At 38.5% G+C, this 22286-nt stretch overlaps 1 protein-coding gene across 1 annotated transcript in view; it reads left to right on the forward strand.

Moving 5' to 3' along the window:
* Positions 1-21792, forward strand: part of LOC138162255 (mitochondrial adenyl nucleotide antiporter SLC25A24-like) — an 87598-nt gene extending 65806 nt beyond the window's left edge. Inside the window, exons 10-12 of the mRNA XM_069089284.1 lie at positions 6038-6205; positions 7763-7913; positions 21306-21792. Coding sequence (XP_068945385.1) covers positions 6038-6205; positions 7763-7913; positions 21306-21472 — 486 coding nt within the window. The 3' untranslated portion in view covers positions 21473-21792. The remainder of the gene's footprint in view (positions 1-6037; positions 6206-7762; positions 7914-21305) is intronic.
* The last annotated feature ends 494 nt before the right edge of the window (positions 21793-22286 follow it).

A 22286-nucleotide genomic window follows, 5' to 3' on the forward strand; every position in this document is an offset into this window, starting at 1 on the left:
CCATATTATTTCTCTCTCTGTGTGCTTTATTGTCTCTATGCAGATCTGTTTTTCTAGTGCTAGGTAGGCTCTTTCTTATACTTTGGACCAACTTCACCCATTGACTATTGTACATTTCAAACTGGATGTCCCAAAGGCATCTCAAACTCAAAATGCCTCTGAGCCCATTTTCTTTCCTTCTACTTGCCAATGTGTATTCCCTTCATTTCCATTTCTTGTTTTTTTTTTTTTGCAGCAGAGAGCAGGATTTCAATACCTGCCTTGTATTCTTCTTTTCTGCCCCAACCCCTGATCTCATTCATTCCAGACTTCAGCATATATGTGGATGTTCCCCTCAACACCCCAGTTTCCCAATCATTAACTTCCTCAGTTCTAATGCCTTGTGCCTTTGTACTACCTTCATGACAGACATCATTGGTAACCCTTTAACTTTCATCCATCACTATTCTTTTCTGTGATACAGAAATGTGAAATTCCTGTCTTTGATCACAATTTCATATCCTCCATCCATCCCTCTACCTTGCTCCAGAACCTAGTCTTTGTTCTCAAAGTTAACTTATTCTATCCCTCTTGGCTCTCCCAGCCCATTACTTTGCTCTCTTCTCAGCACTGACCCTAGAATTAACCAATTCAACTATACATTGTCCTCTACTCTGAAATCCTTTGTTTCTGTCAGTCTCATTGCTCATACTCTACTAATCCACAGCCATGGCTTACACTACTATCCTCCTCTCCTGCTGGGGAAGTTGTAAGCCACACCAGTTGGATTCAACACACTTTGATGCTACCTAATCTCAGATGGTCCTTCAATGCTACATGCAATCCCACACTGAATTCAAACAGAGAAACCTCAGTTTGAAACTTGGCTTACTCTCTGTGTGACCCTGGGTAAGTCATTAAACCAGTCTAAGCCTCATTTTTTTTATCTTTAAAATTAAAAGGTTGGACTGGATGACCTCTAAGGTTCCATTCTAAATCTAGGGTTCTATGTTCTCTTGTACTCCCCACAGCCAGCTGCAGGAAATGTTGTCTTTAAGCTCTCCCACACTGCCACTTTTCTTCCCCCTCTCAGCAGAAGCCTTTGCCTCTTAACTCTCTTGAAAAAAATAGAGACCATCTGACCTGATCTTCTTGTTCGCCCCTATTTTATGTATCAACATCATTCCTCATCATACTTTACTCCAGTCTCTGATGAAGAAATGGCCCTTCTCCTCACCATACCTTTTCCTCATACCAGTAATCAATTTGCCATTTATTTAACTGCTGCTTATAAGCCTTTACTTTTTCCTCTGATTTTCTTTTCCAGCTAGCCAGATTGAATCCTGTGACATGATAGCAATATAAAAGAACATCTTAAAATAGAGTGCAAGATGTAAAACAAGAAATGCGTCAAGCAGCAAACATTCTCACCATTCATTTCCCAAGGCATAGCAACCTTCTGAACTTGCAGAGAATGTGTGTTATGAGGCCTCGTCCAAACTCTTCTTCCCACGCTGGCTTATTGGCCTTGCTCTCTAAGCTAGTAAGACAAGTTTGTGAACTGACTCTTTGTGCCTCACTGTAGCTGCTCTAACAACATGTTGTGGTACTCAGAGGAAAAGGAAAAGAGATGTTTCCAGGTTGCCCTGAGTGAATCCAGCAATCTTAGATTCTGAAAGGTCTTGCTTCTCAGTGCCAGACCAGTGACGTCTTAAAGTCTTGCAAGTGTGGCTTCTCAGAACAAGCTGTCCATTTGGGAGTCTGTCTGGAGCTGTTGTTTGTGGATATGGAAAAGGGAAAGTCTTTTGTTAGTGGTGGTGGGAATTAGAAACCTCTTATGTGACAGCTTTCTTTTTTTTTTAAATTAATTTATTCTTAGTCTTCAGCATTCACTTCCATAAATTTTAAATTTTCTCTCTCTCCATCCCCTCCTCTCTCCCCAAGATGGCATGCAATCTGATATACATCTACATATACATTTATATTAGACATTTTTATTTTCACATCAATCATGATATATGGAAAAATTATAACAAATGGGAGAAACCATGAGAAAATAAAACAAACCAAAAAGAAAGTAGTCTGCTTTGCTCTACATTCAGACTCCATAGCTCTTTCTCTGGATGTGGATGGTATTTTTTCCATCATGATTCCTTTGGAATTGTTTTAGGTCCTTAAATTGCTGAGAAGGGCTAAGTCTGTCAAAATCAGTCATCGAACACTGTGGCTGTTACTGTGTACAATGTTCTCCTGGTTCTGCTCACTTCACCCAGCATCAGTTCATATAAGTCCAGGTTTTTCTAAAGTCTGCCTGCTCATCATTTCTTATAGCACACTAGTGTTCCATTACATTCATATACCACAGCTTGTTCAGTCATCCCTCAATTGATGGGCATCCCCTCAATTTCCAGTTCTTGGTCACCACAGAAAGAGCTGCTATATACATTTTTGTATATGTGGGTTTTTTCCCATTTGTATGTTCTTTTGGGTTTATAGCTCTAGAAGGTATTGCTGGGCCAAAGAGTATGTACCTTTTTATGCTCTTTGGGCATAGTTCCACATTACTCTCCAGAATGGTTGGATTAGCTCTCTGTGACAGTTTTGTCTCCCTATCCATTCTCTTCTTTTTTCTTTTCCAGAGCACTGCCCCAAATCTGCCAAAATCCTATCACTCCTTAGAGTTCGGATTCATTCTCCTTCTAGCTATGTTGCAAATCAGAATCAGACTAGGGGTAGCATCTGATATCACCTGTTGCATTTTGGGTCTTAGAAGTAGATCTGGTAGGTACTTCAGAGGCTATAGATAATCCAGCCTCTTTGTTTTATAGATGAAGAAATTGAGGCTGAGAGGAGGTTAAGTGTCATTGTTGTCATATGACAAGGTCACACAAGTAGCAAGCATCAGAGAGAGGATTTGAACCCAGGTCTTCTGCCTCCAGAGCCCAAGCTGTTTCCACTGTCTTTCACTTCCTCCTACTTCATACGGTCCTGTGGGGCATGTAGCTCTTAGGGAGAACATGTCCCACCTATACTTAGAATTAGTTCCTGCACCCATCTCCATTGGTAGCCTTCTGAAATTTTTGCATGATGCCATCAATTTCTCCATTGTCCTTTCGGTCACTTAACACCTTGATGATGATCCATGATTTGCAGTGGAAATTACACTTAAGAAAATTAAGTTGGGAAGAGTAGTTCAGTAGTACCTGAACCAAGTGTGCTCCGAAATAAATTTACAGGCATCAAGGGATCAGGACATCTCAAAGCAGAGAAGATACCACATAAAAGAAAAAAAACAACATGGAGGTCTGAGGCTATTGAGAAGACTGGACATTATTGCCTCATATGAATATTTTCCCATTTCTATAAAATCACTGTGAGGCTAGTCTATGAATACATTGATGATAATGTGAGAAAGCAACAAACAGCCTTTTCTAGTCAATTTTCTATAGTAGGCCAAATTTCCAAAATCATTCAACTGATAGACAGGGAGAATATGAGGTGTTTATTGAAGATACTATTGCTTTTGGCATTTATTGATTATAGAAGATTTGGTTCAGTAAGGCAAAGGCTGTCCTCCAGAAAGGAGTCTCTTAGGCATGTGCTAAGATCATATAAGATTCTTAGGGAGATGCAAACAGCAGGATAACTGTTCAGCAATCTTCTGAATATCAACATGAAGCGAGCTCCCCCAAATGGAGACAGTCGGGTGCTAAAAGTATTTGCTATTATCATGGAACATGTCTTTCATAGGGTCCTAATGGACTCTAGGAAGTCCCTAGAGGACCCATTTTTAAGTATACAACAACTGCCTTTCTTTTTCTTTCTTTCTTTTTTTAAAGATTTATTTACTTAACATTAAAAAAAATGTTTGAGTTCCAAATTCTCTCCTTCTCTCCAGGCCCTCCCCCATCCACTGAGAAGGTAAGCAATATGATACCCATCATCAACTGCCTTTCTTGTCCATGTCACCTTATGAACTATCTTCTGCTGTATTCTGCATATTGATTTTTTGTGTTGTTTATTTTTTGGCAGGGGGGAAAGCAGGGCAATTGGGGTTAAGTGACTTGTCCAAGGTCACATGGCTAGTTTTGTGTTAAGTGTCTGAGGCCAGATTTGAACTCAGGTCCTCCTGACTCCAGTGCCGGTGCTCTATTCACTGTGCAACCTGTCCTCCCCTTTGGGACTGGAATTCTTAATTATGACTCTAGATAATGTGAATTTGTGGTGGGATCAGTTATGCTTTCATGACTTCCTTAAGCAGGATTGAAATCAGCAGATGTTGGCAGTGGCTCTAGGTTGAAAATTGGCAGTAGATGAATCATGGAAGGGGAAGGGGAATAGTAATTCAAGGAGACTGGGCAGTGTTCTTGTTGAATTAGTTTTGTAAAAGGTTAGCTCAAGACTATGAAGGGAAGAAAATGATGTTAGAACAGAGATAATAGACTAAGAGAGCAACGGGATGTAGAGGGACCCAAGATCACAGGAAGAGTGAAGATAGAGAAGAAGTGAGACAGGAGGAGAGGCAGAGAGGTATTAGAGGGAAATTTCAGAGTCCAAGATCATTGGATGCTGGTGAGATCTAATGTGTGACCACCTTGGTGGGTGGCTGAAGTAGAGTGAAGCTGGGGTTCGGGCAAGTTAGGATGTCAACAGACTGAGAGAACAGGGTGTTCTAGAGGACATAAACATGAATATTGGCATCCCCAAGAATGAAGGTAGTGGATAGGATAGAGAAGACTGAGTTAGCTGGTTAAGTCATTGAGGAAAAGTAAGAACATGGCCTGAAGGTTAGTAGATGATAACAACAAGGATCTAGGCATGGATGGATGGAGTGAACTTCAAAGGAGAAATTGTTGAGTGGCAGCAGGTGGGTCTGGAAGTAGATGTGCAGAACAAGAAGCAGGTGTATTGTTCTTCCTGGGCCAGTATGCTGAGGGGCATGACAGTAGGAGAAGATGGCATGGAAAAGGGAATAGGGGAGAGCCACATTTCCAGGAACTCTAGAAGATGGGAAAAATATGATTGAATAAATCTATTAATAATAATAAATAATAATTGTTCTAATAATTATACATAAATTATATCTTATATGTCACATATAATAGATATTATATATGTTACATAATAAGAAATTATAAATATAATAAATGATAATAATAATAAAATGCAACAGAGTTTTCTAGTAAAGTAGAGAAGTTACAGTGAAAGGAGGCAGACACTGGATTGAGGAGGGAAGACAGAGCTTTATAGGAACGAGAGTAGGGGAGACTTATCAGGGGAAAAAAATCACCTTGGCAGTTTCTGAATCTTAAGGATTAGATGAGCAATAGAAGAATGTATTGTCCATAGGATAGGGAAAATAACAAGAATATGGACATACCAATAACTCATGGAACTTTGATTATTAACAAAATCACTAATATTTATGTAGCACTTTAATGATTCAAAGCACTTAGCACACTTTATTTCATTTGGTCTTTTAAACAATCTATCTTTTTAGTCTTCTTTCACATTATTCCCTTCCTTGTCTTCTGTGATTCCACCATATTGGTTTATTTGCCGCTCCTCATACATGATACTCCATCTTGTGTGTCTGGGCCTTTGTACTGGCTGTTCCCCATGTCTACAGTGCTCTGCCTCCTCACTTTTTTCTCTTGGAATCCCTAGCTTCCTTTAAGACTCATCTTCCATGTCACAGTCTGGTGGAGGCCTTTCCCAGTATCCCGTGGAACCATAGCAAGATTTTACCAAGCTGAATTTGAAGAGTTTGGTTGTAGACAGTTGCAAATATACGCAGCTAAGAAAATGATGCACTGTAACATTTGTTATTTCTGGAATTCTGTATGATATCAGTGAGAATAATCCATTAGATTGTGAGCTCCTTGAGGGCAGGGATGGTCTTGTGCCTCTTTTTGTATCTCCAATGCTTACTCTTATGCCTGGCATATAGTAGATGCTTAATAAATGTTTATTGACTAACTGAAATAACATAATTCATTAGAGTGCTTTGGGTTTAATAAATCTGATCAGAGATTTGACTATATTCTTTTGCATTCAGGTTATAAAGACCAGGTTGGTTCTAAGTAAAACTGGACAATACTCAGGGATGTTTAACTGTGCCTTGCAAATTGCGAAGAATGAACACCCTGGAACTTTTTACAAAGGCTATATTCCTAATTTTCTGAGTATCCTTCCTTATGCTGGCATAGATTTATCCGTCTATGAGGTGAGTTTACTCCCAAGATAAGTTAAAGCAGTTGAGTTAAGAAGAAATCTAATTTTCAATTATATTTAAAGAAACATACTAGGCCTCTTTGACTTTTGATAACAGACCACTTTGGACAGACCAATATTTTATGTTAACATATTAACATATGAACCAATTATGTTGAGTCTCTTTTTGCTAATGGTACTCATTTTTTTTGTTATCCTCGTGAATTATTTTTGGCTTTAATGATGCTTGACCCCAAACACATATATGCATATATATGTATGTACACACATATATACATACATATACACATACTTTATTATATATGTGCTTAAATTTAAAGATGAGGAAGAAAAGAAGGCAGCAAGAGAACATTATTAGAGTTGGTTAAAAGATGAGGTTGGTCAAACACCATGGCCAAGACCACGTATTTGGATTTCTCTATAGTCTATTTGATTTTAAGTGGTTTGATGGCCACAGCCTTTTCTCTGAGCTCAAATCCAGTTCCTATTCTAAATTTTCTGAATGTATTTTTTTGGGGCCTTCTTTGTACTACTTTGTACTCTAGTGTGAATGTCAAACTACTTCCATCCTTGTATCTCAGCTTATCTAAACATTTTGCCTCTAGATATAGCTTGATCCAGACTCTGATGGCTATATTTAAAATAGTAAATACTGAATAAAGACATTCTTGAATGTAATGATTTATTCCCTCAATTTTATGAAGTTATACTATTCTCTATAATGACTCTAGGACTAAAGGATAAAGTTCTTGAAGGATAAAAAAATCCTTCAAGAAAACAGAGACAATTTAAAATATCTGTTAGTGGCCAATTCCTGCCCTTTCAAACAAGTTTTAGACATTATAATTGTAGACACCATCTGTAATCCGGACTGTAGATGATTCCATCCATAGCTGTTTAGAAGTCACAGAGCATTTTCATCTACTCTGAAAGAGCTTCTAAGATTGGCTTGCTCTGAAGAAACAGCAATTAGCAGAGATGGTTTTGATATATTGGGTTTGAAAACAATTTCAAGAAGTCAAAAAAGCTTTATCCTAAAACACGGCCAACTGACTATGATTGCTAGAATGGTATGTAGGGAGTGAGACAATTGATAGTTGGTTTTATTAAGCTTATATTTTACTTCCAAGTTGTCAGGGGAGCTAGTGAAGAATCTGAGAACTGTGTATGCCTACAACTTCCCACACTTCATCATTGGATTGCTGTATTCTATGGTAGATGTAGCAGTAGCTTCTCCTCCCCGCCCCTTTTTTTTGGAGGGGAGAGAGCAGGGCACCTGGGGTTAAGTGATTTGCCCAAGGTCACATGGCTAGTAAATGTTAAGTGTCTGAGGTAAAATTTGAACTCAGGTCCTCCTGACTTAAGGGTTGGTGCTCTACTCACTGCGCCACCTAGCTGCCACCGTGCGTGCCCCCCCTCCCCCCTCCTCTTTTGGCGATAATCTAGCCGACAAAATCAGAGTCAGCATGGCGGATGGCAAGGATTTCACAGGAAAGAGGAGAAAGTTTTAGTAGTTGATTTTTCATTGCTCTTCTGTGTTCTCTAACAGGCTATGAAGAATTATTGGCTAAATAATTATGCCGAAGACTCTGTAAACCCTGGGGTATTACTCTTGCTGTTCTGTAGTGCTTCATCTAACTTTTGTGGTCAATTAGCCAGCTACCCTCTGCACCTTGTGAGGACTCGGATGCAGGCTGAAGGTGAGTGTCTGTCCGAGGCCCCACAGATAGTAAGTGGCAAAGCCAGCATTTAAAGCCCAGCCTTCTGATTACTAGTTGGATACATTTTCCTTATGGCCAGATTGGGGGCACCAGAAAAACAATAAATGCAGAAGTAAAGGATGAGAATTAGAAGGTAAGTTACCTATCTAGCTGATGCAGGTACAGTCATCCCTTCTGCACTGTGACTTTTCCCATTGAGGTTTCAATATGTTGTGGGTCGGCATGAGAAATTAAATGGAACTTTTGGGGAGCTGTAGATGACAGGAGAAGAACAGCAGAGACACAGAGCCTATGACCTAATACTCAACCCAGATTTGACAATAAAGTACTGTAAATATACCACAAAAGTAAAAGAAAAAGAAAAAAATTCAAAGCTCCATAAAGAGCTAAGAGTTTGGGGTAGGGGTAGAGACCAAGAGGCTGATTTCTTGTGGCAGGGATGCTAGAACTGGGGTGGAGGTTGATGGGAGGTTAATGAGGAAGGTGACTGTAGTTTAAAAAAAATAACAGGGAGAATTCTACTCCTAAACCTCTTGTGGAATGAACTGGTATATGTTGGGGACTGATGGCTGCTGTAAGGAAGTTGGGCCGCCTCTCTGGGGTATCTGATATAGGCAGCCAACTTCATAGTGTAGGAAAGGCATTGGGGATGGCAGCCAGAGCCCAGGGACACTCAGGCTACATGAGCTAGCTCCTTGTGTCAGTGGAGTAGATTACATGCATGAACAGCCTAGCACTAAATACTCAATCTTTTTTTTTTTCTTGGAGTGGGGAAAGCAGGGCAATTGGGGGTAAATGACTTGCCCAAGGTCACACGGCTAGTAAGTGTTAAGTGTCTGAGGCTGAATTTGAACTCAGGTCCTCCTGACTCCAGGACCAGTTCTTTCTTCACTGCGCCTCCTAGCTGCCACCTAAGTACTCAATCTTACTCAAGAAAACCCTTTATATCCTCATTTCTAACAAACTTGTGTTTCATAGGCTAAATTCTGAGGAAGAAGAACATGACGGGGAAATGCAATTCATTGAGAACAGGAGGGTTTGATCAGTCAAAAGGAAGGAAGCAATATCTCACCATCACAATGGCTTCCATGGAGTCACTTATTTCTTTAAAAAAAATGTCTTACAGACACTTTCTGCTTTTTACACCACCAATATTTCCTAACAATCCTTTCCTGGCCCAAAGAATACCAGTTAAACCTTGATTGTTTATGACATTTTATATCTGTAGCTCAGGGAAGCAAAGTTGCTCAGTGGACAGAGTGCTAGGCCTAGAGTCAGGAGGCCTGAGTTCAAATCTCGCCTCAGAAACTTACTAGCTGTGTAACCCTGGGCACGTCGCTTTACCCTGTTTGCCTCAGTTTCTTCATTTATAAAATGAGCTAGAGAAGGAAACAGCAAACCAGTCTAGTATCTTTGCCAAGAAAACCCCAAATGGGGTCACAAGGGGTTAGGCATGACTGAAAAACAACATCTATAGCTCACCATCTAACTACCAAGAATCTGGAAGTCATCTGTTATTTCTATGCCCATTAGATACAGAGAGCGTCAAAAATTGATTGAAGTATTATGTTAGGTAAGAGAGAAAGAGGGTTACTTAGCATCAGGATAGGGACTAGGCCTATGATTTAATTAGTATAAAGAAATCTCAGTGGGGAAACTACCAGTGCAACTTGGCACCTTCCCTGTAACTTGTAGCATTAGAGAGCTGCCTAGATGACTAATGGGTTAAGGTCACGTAGCCAATATACGTCACAGGCAGGATTTGAACCTAGGTCTTCCTGGTTGCAACACTGGTTCCCTATTCCAACATGCTGCCTCATCCATATGTATTATAATAATAGTTTTATTGTAAATAGTTATATTTATAAAGTTTTTAAGATTGTAGATACTTTATCTCATTCTATCCTTACAATAGTTGTTTGAGATGGATACTATTATTACCCCCATTTTACAAAAGAGGAAGTAGACTCAGAGGTTAAATGATTTCCCTGGGGTCATAAGACTATTAGGTGACTGAGATGTGTTGGCACATAGAAGGTGCTTAGTAAATGATTATTGATAATTTATTAAACACAGGTCTTTCTTCCTCCAAGTACATCATGCTCTCTACTCAGACACCTTGCCTATAGTATGGCATTCTTGTTTTAGGATTTTGCAGGTTTTGAGTTACTGTCATTTTGGTATGGTATGATCCTGAGACCTGGATTTGACAAAGTAGTTTCTTCAATAATGAAGTTTAGTCATCGGGAAGATCTGCTTTCTTCTTGCTTGTGTTTGATATTTAACATAAGAATCTTTATAGGTGGTGATGACTTTATTTCCTGGATAATTTTGGCAGAGAAAGTGCCAAAAGTGTCTCTGGGGCATTATAGTTAATACCCCTGTGTTTAACTTTATTTAGGTTGATGGTTAGTAGGTTAGAATTTTACAGATAATTTCTACTATATCTAACAGGATTGTATATAATTAGAAAACATTTTTCTAAAATGGTTTTGATCTGTGCTTTCATTCTCTCAGTGCAGATACATAGCTGTTCTTCAACTTTAGAGACCTGTCTGGGGGCACCAAGTATTTAATGTTTTGCTCCAGAGCAGGGGTAGGGAACCTACGACCTTGAAGCCCTCTAGGTCCTCAAGTGCTGCCCTTCGAATCCAAACTTCATAGAACAAATCCCCTTAATAAAAGGATTTGTTCTGTAAAACTTGGACTTGGTCAAAAGGACCTAGAAGGCCAGATGTGGCTTTAAAGCTGCAGGATCCACACCCCTGCTCCAGAGTCACACAAGTCAGTGTGTGTCAGAAGTGAGACTTCAACCCTTGAAGCTGGCTGTCCCTCCATCTGCCCTAACCCTTGGAATACCATAATAAAAATCTGTTACAAGAAAATATCAGCAAAATCTAATGGAATTTGACATTGTGAAGACCTCCTTGTGAATGGTGTAGGTTTTTCAAGAGAATTAGAAAATGTCCCTGCCATTTACTATGATCAATGGTCCTGTTCCAAAATGCCTTGAGAGGTTTTCTACAGTAGTACAAAGATCCAAGCCAAACTCCCTGGCTTCACAAAGAAAAAAGGCAGCATAACAGTTGAGAAACCAGGAATCCGAGTATCACTAAAAGACTCATCTAATAGTTCTAAGTGTTGTTTACACAAGGGCCCTTGAGGGGAAATGCCTGTTATCAGCTTGTACTTGGATTCCAAGTTTTAAAAAAATTTTTGGTATTATACTACACAATATTATGTGAATGTACTATGTTGAAAAAACATTAAAAACATGCAAAAACAGACTTGAAAATTAGTGTTAAAGTAGTCTGATTTTTTTCTTCACTTTTTATCTTCCATAAAAGGAGCTCCACAGAAGAACATCTTTTATTTCTTTCAAGAAATAATTGTCAAAGATGGGCTAAAAGGCTTATTCAGGGGCATCACTCCAAACTTTGTGAAGTTGTTTCCAGCAGTCGGCATCAGCTGTTTGGTTTTTGAAAACACACAAATTATTTTGGGAGCATCCTAGAAATGAAATGTGTGAACTATTGGCATTAAGCAGAAGGGCTTAAAAACATGACAATTCCTGGACTGACTTTTTCTTTTAGACTGTAACAGGCAGATGTGAAGAGATGTGGTATCTTTATCCAAGAGGAAGGAAGGTATCAAATGCCACATCATTCTTTAATTTTGTATATGCTGAAATTTAAAAATTAAATCATAGATTTGATGTTATTTATAAACTAAATTCTTAATATGTTTAGAATTCTTTTTGCCTTCCCGATTGAGATCCCCTGAGTCCTAACCTGAAGCTTGCATATTTGAACTGAAACACATTTTAAGATGAGATTTATAGATATAGATTATACATTTATAAATTTATGTATATACATTATATAGGTATATAAAATTTACCTATTATGTAGGTAAGTATATTATAAAAGTTTTGATCTGCCTTACCAGTTGATGTTAAATGTTTTATACCTTAACTCTTATAAGGCTATATGTTGAAATACTACATACATAAAAACCTTGATGGTTCAATGAAACTCTACATTTAGGTGTCCCTGTCAATGGTATAGACAAGCTTAGCGCAGTTTCCTCTCCTGTGTTTCTCTTGTCACTTGAACTTCTCCACTGGTGTTCCTCCCATGCTGTCAGGGCCCTTCCTCTAGATCTCTTAACTTTTTGTGTGATACCAGTGTGGGCGGTCCATCTTTACCCCTCTCTCTTGCTACCCAAATGATCTGTTTCCTTTGCCAATTATGCCTCTCTGTTATGCTTCTGCATAGATCTCCATTGCTGGTATGCTACACCTTATTCACACTTATTGTGCTGTATGTACTCTGGGGTCATTTGAAATTTTCATTTTTTTTAATCAAATGCTTTATTAACTTCTAGTTTACATCGTTCATTTCCTCAAGGTTTTGAGTTACAAATTTTCTCCGCATTTTTTCCCTACCCACCACCCCAAAATAGCGATCCCACTGGATATCCCCTCCTCCAATCTGCTCTCTCCCATATCTTCTCCCATACTCCCTTCAACTTTCCAGCAGGGCATGGTGGGTCTCTGTGCCCCAGTGCCTGTATATCTTATTTCTTATTTATATGTAAAATAATATTGATAAGAGCATATATATATATATATATATATTTTAAACATTTGATTTTAAATCTTTGAATTTCAGATTCATTCCCTTTCTCCCTTGTTACCAACCTTTACTGAGAAGATAAGCAATTCAATATAGGTTGTACATGTGTAGCTATGCAAAACATTTCCATAATAGATATATTGTAAAAGACTGACTATATTTCCCTCCCTCCTATCCCACCTCCCACTTGTTCTATTCTCTACTTTGATCCTGTCCTTTTTCAAAAGTGGGTGCTTCCAACTTCCCTCTCCCCCAGCCTGCCCTCCCTTCCATAGTCCCCCCTCTCATCCCCTTCCTCCCTACTCTCCTGTAGGGTGAGATACCGTATTTAGTGTGTATGTCATTCCCTCCCTAAGCCAAATTCAATGAGAATAAGGTTGACCCATTCCCTTTTGACTTCCTGTTCTTCCCCTCCATTGTAACCATTTTCCCTTACCTCTTCTATATGAGATAGTTTACCCCAATCTGTCTCTCCCCATCTCCTCTCATTATATTCCTCTCTCACCTCTTAATTTCACCTTTTAAGTATCATCCCTTTCCATTAAACTGGTCCTGTGCACTCTATCTATGTATACCTGTACACATATATACACACATTCACATATGTATTCATATGCCCATATATCCTCCTATATAGACATCTATATGTATGTATATATACATATATGTACACACATATCATACACATTTCTATTCCCTTCAATTATTCTCATCCTGAGAAAAGTTTCATAAGTTACAATTATCATTTTTCCATGTAGGAATGTAAATAGTTCAACTTTGATAAGTTCCTTATGATTTCTTTTCCCTGTTTACCTTCTCATGCTTCTCTTGCTTCTTGTATCTCAATGTTACATTTTCTATTCAATTCTGTTTTTTTCATCAAGAATGCTTGAAAGTCTTCTATTCCACCGAATTACCACATTTTCCCCTGAAATATGATACTCAGTTTTGCTGGGTAGGTGATTCTTGGTTTTGATCCCAGCTCCTTTGACCTCCAGTATATCATATTCTAAGCCCTTTGATCCCTCAGTGTAGAAGCTGCCAGATCCTGTGTTATCCTGATTGTGTTTCACAATATTCAAATTGTTTCTTCCTGGCTGTTTGTAATATTTTCTCCTTGATCTGGGAATTCCAGAACCTGTCTAAAATATTCCTAGGAGTTTTCTTTTTGGGATCTTTTTTTAGGAGGTGATAGGTGGATTATTTCAACCTCTATTTTGCTCTCTGGTTCTAAAATATCAGGGCAATTTTCCTTGAGATTTCTTGAAGGATGATTTCTAGGTTTTTTTTTTTTATCATAGCTTTCAGGAAGTCCAACAATTTTTAAATTATCTCTAGCGTATCTATTTTCAGGTCAGTGGTTTTCCCAATGAGGTATTTCACATTGCCTTCTATTTTTTCATTTGTTTGGATCTGTTTAATAGTATCTTGATTTCTCATAAAGTCACTAGCTTCCATTTGCTCCAATCTAATTCTGAAGGAATGATTCTCTTCAGTGAGCTTTTGAGATTCTTTTCCCATCTGGCAAATTTGGCTTTTTAAGGCAATATTCTCCTAGTTGCCTTTTTGAGACTCTTTTGCCATTTGCATCAAGTCTATTTTTTAAGGTGTTATTTTCTTTAGTCAGGTTGTTGATTCTCATTTCGTAATTTTCTTGCATCATTCTCATTTCTCTTCCCAATTCTTCCTCCACTTCTCTTATTTGGTTTTCAGAATCCTTCTTAAGGTCCTCTATGGCCTATAACCAGCTCATATTTTTCTTGGAAGCTTTTGGTGCAGAAGTTCTGACTTCACTGTCTTCCTCCTGATCCATGCTTTGGTCCTTTTTTTTGCCTAAAATAGGAGTGCAAAGTTGAATTGCTCTGCTTGGTTTGCTCCCTTTGCCTGCCCATGTTGCCACTCAATTACTTGACTTTTGTGCTTTTTGCCACAGTAGGACTCTGCCACCAGACAGGGGAGCTTCATACCAAATGCTGGGGTTTTCTCAGCTACCAAAGGTATTAGTTGGGTGCCCTCTCTGAAGCCTCCACATGCTCTGGCAAGCTGGTCACACACCCCAGGACCTCTACCCTACACAGCAATCAGGATCCAAGCAGGTTAAAGCAAGAGCAATTACCCTTCAGAGTGGTTGCTTGGTTCCCCTACAATCTGCAGGCCAGGAACTGAAGCTGCCACTTGGCGGCCAGGGTGCCTCAGCAGCTTCTTACCCAGGGGGCAAAGGCCAACCACACTCCCAACTAATGGATCTCAAAGTCCACATTGCACTGACCTCTCACTTTGTCCTTAGCATCTATGGGTTGATAATTCTGTAAACTGCCACAGCTGCTGGTGATCTGAAGTCCTTCTAGCCAGCTGCTGGTTAGCCTGTCCTGTGGCTAAAACCTCGGCTTGTGCAAGGCACTGCGCTGGCTGATTTCTTACTGGCCTGTTGGGCTGTCTTCAGCGGGAGGTTAGCTTCTCTGTGTCATTTTGTGGTTCTGTAGCTCCAAAGTTTGTTCAAAGTCACCTTTTATATGAATGGGATGGGGTGAGAGCCGGAGCTGCCTGGAGGTCCTGTTTCTACTCTGCCATCTTGACTCCACCAGAAATTTTCATTCTTTAGAGGCTCTAGTATTCCATACCTCATAGCTAAACATCACCACCAGAAGAATATGAAAATTGCAAAGATAGCTTTTTATTTCTGTGGTCTTTAAAACTGTTGTGTAATTTCCTGAATGTAATCTAGCCCACTTTCTTGCCCTTATTTACTTCTGAATTCATTTCAGTGTCTGTCCAAGAGAAATGTAGTGATGGGCCAGTTCTATGGGTTAACCAGCCATCCAACTGCATATCATAGTCTGGACAACAGGCATTCTTTATCTCGCTTAACTAGGGTGTGGGGAAGGCATTTGATTGATGATTACTAATGAAACTAATTGCTTACCCTGGTCATTTCACATTTTTACAAATGAGTATACATAATGAAGATGATAAGTACAATACATTCCTGAAACAAGTTAGATTTGGAGAAGTAGTGCACTGTGGTGAATAGAGGGCTGGGTTTTGGAATTAGGAAAAACCTGACTTCACATTCTGTCTTTGACAGGGTGCAAACCTAAATCACATCTCTCAGTGCCTGGGCAACTCTTTAAGACTGAAAATTACAGTAGACTTTTGTTGTTGTGCAGTCATTCAGTTTTGCCTGATTCTTTGTGACCCCTTTTGTAGTTTTCTTGGTAAAGATTCTGGAGTGTTTTGCCATTTCTTTCTCCAGGTCATTTTACAGATGAGGAAACTGAGGCAAACAGGGTTAAGTGACTTTCCCAGAGTTATACAGCTAATAAGTGTCTGATCAACTCTGGAGGATGGGTCTTTCTGATTCCAAGCCTGGCACTCTATCTACTGCAGTACAGCTGCCTATAGTAGATTGATTAATCTGCATTTAGTGGAGGAAATTTCTCCTAGGAGGTCTCCAGGTAGATAAAATCATTGGTCTGACCAAATAAGTTTTGATTTTACATGACCCGATTTTTTAGACAGTTATCTTTTTCTTTTCAATTTTTTTGAATAGAACTTAGAAAATGTCAACTAGTTGAAGGAGTTTCATTGGTTTATATTTCAGCCTCTAAAACTCATGCCAATGAGCTTGATGACTTCTGATAAAGTTTGTTATAAAGTATTAGAGCACATATCAAAGTCCAATTATAATAAACATTTGTTGATTTGAACTACTTTTTAAATATCTTGAATCAAAGAGAAATAATGCATCTGAAATATATTTTAAAATGTCAATTTTTTGCTTGCATGAAATCATCCCAGATAGAGACTTCCATTCATTTATAACAGAGGAGTTCTAGGACACCTAATTTAATCTTCCAATTCTTCCTGTGTACTTGGGAATAAAAATTCTAAATAGCAGTGCATAAGAGCCAGGTTTTGGTTGCTTACTTAAAAGTATATGAGAATGGACAATTCAGTTATCTGATGACATTTTTGTCTATAGAAGAGTGAAAGTATTTGTGCCTTCATTTGTTAGCATTCCTCAAAGACATTTAATTTAATTTGCAAGGAATGAAAGTGATTTATATGTAATTGGCACATCTGGACTTCAGATTAGTCTCTGACAATTAAACTGTGTTCTCAGTGTATATTAATAATTCACACATGGTCTCCACTACCTCAAAACTCAATGTATTAAATCACAAAAGGGCACTAAGTGAAATCCAGGAATTGTTAGACCTGACCAAGTACACTTAGATGAAATTTTGCTGGAGGTGATGTAATTCTAAATTGACTGATTTTCAAAATGCCTCAAAGGTAGAAGATTGTAAAAGACTGCAAAAATTGTAGCTGGAGATCTGAGAAGATGTGAGCACCTTCCATTTTGTGCTTAATTTCTCATCTTCAGGATATCTTTATTCTTTTTTTTTTTTTTAAGCAATCGGGGTTAAGTAACTTGCTCAAGGTTACAAGGCCAGTTATTTCTGGGTGTGATGCTAAGTATCCAAGCCCGGATTTAATCTCTGGGTCATCCTGACACTGGAGCCGGTGCTTTTACTTGCTGTTCTAGCTGGCCGCCTCTTTATTGATTCTTAATGACTCAAGAGTATCTATCACGAAAATGTAAGAAGGGAACAGGGGGGATTTTCTATAGCTGACCACATCTTCATAGTCACATCTCTGACAGGGAGGTGTAGAGGATATATTTTCCTGCGGTGTCGTTTTCTGCTCATGAAAACAGCAACAACAACTTCAAACATCTTCCTGGATGTGAGAAAGTGAAAGCTTGAAGTCTTTTCCTAAATATCTCTCATTTGTAACAAAATCATATAAAGTTTTCTAATACTTAACATTTATGCAGTATTTTAAGGTTTGGAAAGCTCTTTACATATATTATCTCATTTGATTCTCAGCACAACCCTATGAGGTAGGTGCTTTTATTATGTGAATTTTACAGGAGGAGAAATTGAGTCTGAGAATGGTTAAGTGACTTGCCTAAGATCACACAGCTAGAAAGTATCAGAGGCAGGATTAAAATTCAATTCTTTCTGACCATCTTAGTGAGATTCAGGGTCACTCAAAAGAGATGAACTTAGTCATTCAGATGGGAAACACAAAGTGGATGGAGAATGTATACTACCCAGATTATGATTTATGGTTGGACAGGCAAACCATGAGTTATTTTATCAGTACATGCATTTTATACGGGTACAACGGATGACTAGTGAATAAAGCTCAGAACTGAAAAGGAAGAGGATAGGCCAGGGCAAAGCTCAGACTATTCGGTGATTCTAAACTGCTGGCTATCACAAACCCATCTTTTTTTTTTTTTTAACACCACTGCTCTCCCAGTGTTGCTATATTGCTGTGAATCATGAAGCACCACATTTCTCAGAATCACATTTGTAGGTGACTCAAAAGGTATTGGAAATATGCATGGTGTCCAAGCATGCTGTGAGATTTGATCAGAGATGACTTGTGAGCAAAAGTGGCATGGAAGACCTCATCAAGCGGTGTGACTGAAAAAGGCGGTGGGTTGGTCATGTAGCAAGGGCAAGATAGATCAGAGGGGTAGCTCGATTATGACAAGAGTATTCATGACATATCTAAAGTCCTAGAGAAACTCCAGTGTGTTGGGTAGATTGGGAGTTTTTAGAGGAAGTCATGGACAAGAATCACACAGGATGGGAGGGCATGGATACATTGTTATATGTACTGTTAGGGAGGATATCTGTGGGAAAGAAAGCATGGATCCAGTGAAATACAAATATAACTTTTCTATAATAAAGTTTTACTTATACATTTTATTTTTTATACCACCAAAATTTCTCCCTTTGTCTTTCTACCTCCTCCTTTCAGAGAACCATCTCATACAACAAATAATATTTTTGAAGAAAAAAAGGAGGAAAAAAAATCAACCTCATTGATTTAAAAAGTCTCAAGATTATAATAGCTTTTATATAGTGGTTTTAAATTTATGAAATACTTTACAAATGTTATTTCCTTTTTTTTTCTCACAAGGCCTCCAGAAATAGGTGCTATTATTATCCTTGTTTTATAGATAAGGAAACTGAGGCAAACAGAGGTTAAGGTGACTTTCCCAGGGACACACTGGTAGTATCTGAGACTCTATCTGGACTCAGGTGTTCCTCATTCCAAGACCAGCATTTTATCTACTCTACTGCCTAACTGCTTCAGTATGCCATTTATCATGTGTGTGGACCTCCTGCTTCTACAAAGGAGTGGCATGGGGTGTATTCTCATGTTTCTTCTTTGGAAACATACCCTTTTTAATTTTGCAGAATTTACTTTTGATTGTTTTAAGGTTGCTCTTTTCTATTTATAGTATTGTAGTTATTGTATATACTGTTTTTAGTGGCTCGGTTTCAGTCTTTATCAAATCATGTGAATGCTTCATCATGTTTCTCTGTCTTCTTCATATTTGTCCTTTCTTACATTTCAGTAACAGTCAACTACGTTCAGGTGCCATAATTTGTTTAGTCATCCCTGGATCCATGCATGGTTCTCTATTTTCTAATTTGCTACTACAAAATTCTGCTACAAATATTTTGGTGTATATGGTGACTTTCTTCTTACCAATGACCTTTTTGAAGGTGGGAATGTCTCAGGGCACCAGGTAGTGTAGTGGTGGATAGAATACTGGGCCTAGAGTTAGGAAAACATTTCCCTGAGTTCAAATCTTGGACACTTACTAGCTGTGTGACCCTGGGCAAGTCACTTCACTCTGTTTGCCTCAGTTTCCCCATCTGGAGAAGGAAATGGCACACTAGTCTAGGATCTTTGCCAAGAAATCCCCAAATGGGGTTTCAAAGGTTGGATGTGACTGAAAAATAACTAACCAACAAGATATCTACAACTCACCATACCAAGAATCTGGAAGTCAACTGTTATTTCTATACCCATTAGATGCAGACAGAGAGGGTAAAAATTGTCAACTAAGGGAGAAAGAGGATAGGGACTAGACCTATGATTTAGTTGGTATAAGGAATTCTCAATGGGGAAACTACTGTTGCAGTGTGGCACCTTCCCTGTAACTTGTAGCATTAGAGAGCTGCCTAGATGACTAACAGGTTAAGAGATTTGCCCAAGGTCATCAAGACAATATGCGTCAGAGGCAGTATTTGAATCTAAGGCTTCCTGGCTTCAAGACTGGTTCCCTATTCCAACATGCTGCCTCATCCATATGTATTATAATAATAGTTTTATTGTAAATAGTTACATTTATATAGTTTTAAAGATTGTAGATGTTTTATACACATTATCTCATTCTATCCTTACAACAGTTGTTTGAGATGGATACTATTACTATCCCATTGCCCAAAAGAGGAAGTAGACTCAGAAGTTAAATGATTTCCCCGGGGTCATAAGACTGTTAGGTGACTGAGATGTGTTGGTACATAGAAGGTGCTTAGTAAATGATTATTGATAATTTATTGAACACAGATCTTTCTTCCTCCAACATCATGCTCTTTACTCAGACACCTTGCCTATAGCATGGCATTCTCCTTTTAGGATTTTGCAGGTTTTGAGTTACTGTCATTTTGGTATGGTATGATCCTGAGACCTGGATTTGACAAAGTAGTTTCTTCAATAATGAAGTTTAGTCATCTGGAAGATCTGCTTTCTCCTTGCTTGTGGTTGATATCTAATCTAAGAATCTTTATAGGTGGTGATGACTTTATTTCCTGGATAATTTTGGCAGAGAAAGTGCCAAATGTGTCTCTGGGGCATTATAGTTAATACCCCTGTGTTTAACTTTATTTAGGTTGATGATAGAATTAGGTTAGTAGGTTAGAATTTTACAGATAATTTCCCACTATATATAATAGGATTGTATATAATTAGAAAACATTTTTTCTGAAATGGTTTTGATCTGTGCTTTCATTCTCTCAGTGCAGATACACAGCTGTTCTTCAACTTTAGAGACCTGTCTGGGGGCACCAAGTATTTAATGTTTTGCTCCAGAGCAGGGGTAGGGAACCTATGACCTTGAGGCCCTCTAGGTCCTCAAGTGCAGCCCTTTGAATCCAAACTTCATAGAACAAATCCCCTTAATAAAAGGATTTGTTCTGTAAAACTTGGACTCAGTCAAATGGCCACACCCAAGGACCTAGAAGGCCAGATGTGGCTTTAAGGCTGCAGGATCCACACCCCTGCTCCAGAGTCATACAAGTCAGTGTGTGTCAGAAGTGAGACTTCAACCCTTGAAGCTGGCTGTCCCTCCATCTGCCCTAACCCTTGGAATACCATAATAAAAATCTGTTATAAGAAAATATCAGCAAAATCTAATGGAATTTGACATTGTGAAGACCTCCTTGTGAATGGTGTAGGTTTTTCAAGAGAATTAGAAAATGTCCCTGCCACTTACTGTGATCAGTGGGCTTGTTCTAAAATGTCTTGAGAGGTTTTCTACAGTAGTACAAAGATCCAAGCCAAACTCCCTGGCTTCACAAAGAAAAAAGGCAGCATAACAATTGAGAAACCAGGAATCCAAGTATCACTAAAACACCCATCTAATCATCCTAAATGTTGTTTACACAAGGGTCCTTGAGGGTAGATGCCCACTGTCAGTTTCTACTTGCAATCTGAACTTTTAAAAATTTTGGTGTTATACTACACAATATTATGTGAATGTACTATATTGAAATAACATTAAAAACATGCAAAAACAGACTTGAAAATTAGTGTTAAAGTAGTCTGATTTTTTTTCTTCACTTTTTATCTTCCATAAAAGGAGCTCCGCAGAAGAACGTCTATTATTTCTTTCAAGAATTAATTGTCAAAGATGGGCTAACAGGCATATTCAGGGGCATCACTCCAAACTTTGTGAAGTTGTTTCCAGCAATCGGTATCAGCCGTTTGATTTTTGAAAAAGCACAATATTTTTTGGGAGCATCCTAGAAATGAAATGTGTGAACTATTGGCATTAAGCAGAAGGCCTTAAAAACATGACAATTCCTGGATTGACTTTTTCTTTTAGACTGTAACAGGCAGATAGATGTGAAGAGATGTGGTATCTTTATCCAAGAGGAAGGAAGAGATCAAATGCCACACAGAACATCATTCGTTAATTTTTGTATATACTGAAATTTAAAAATTAAATCATAATTTTGATGTTATTTGTGAACTAGATCCTTAATATGTTTAGAATTCTATTTGCCATCCAGATTAAGATCCCCTGAGTCCTAACCTGAAGCTTGCATGTTTGAACTGAAACACTTTTAGGATGAGATTTATAATGGTAAGTAAATTATAACAGTTTTGGTCTGCCTTGCCAGTTGATATTAAATGTTTTTATACCATAACTCTTCAAAGGTTGTGTTGAAATACTACATGCATAAAGCTGTTTAAAAACTTGATTGTTCAACGAATCTCTACATTTGGGTTTCCCTTCTAATGGACACATTGATCACAATGGATCACAAACCTAGCAGTTTTCTCTCCTGTGTGTCTTTTGTCACTTGAACTTCTCCATTGGTGTTCCTCCCATGCTGTCATGGCCCTTCCTCTAGATCTCTCAACTTTTTGTGTGTTACCAGTGTGGGTTGTCCATCTTTACCCCTTTCTCTTGCTACCCAAATGATCTGATTCCTTTGCCAATTATGCCTCTCTGTTATGCTTCTGCACAGATCTCCGTTGCTGGTATGCTACAACCTATTCACATTCATTGTGCTGTATGTACTCTGGGACCATTTGAAATTTTCATTCTTTAGAG

The sequence above is a fragment of the Petaurus breviceps genome, unplaced genomic scaffold (assembly GCF_028583685.1).
Source record: "Petaurus breviceps papuanus isolate PSGF00001 unplaced genomic scaffold, PetGlider_PUasm1.0 186, whole genome shotgun sequence".
In the NCBI taxonomy this organism is placed as follows: domain Eukaryota; kingdom Metazoa; phylum Chordata; class Mammalia; order Diprotodontia; family Petauridae; genus Petaurus; species Petaurus breviceps.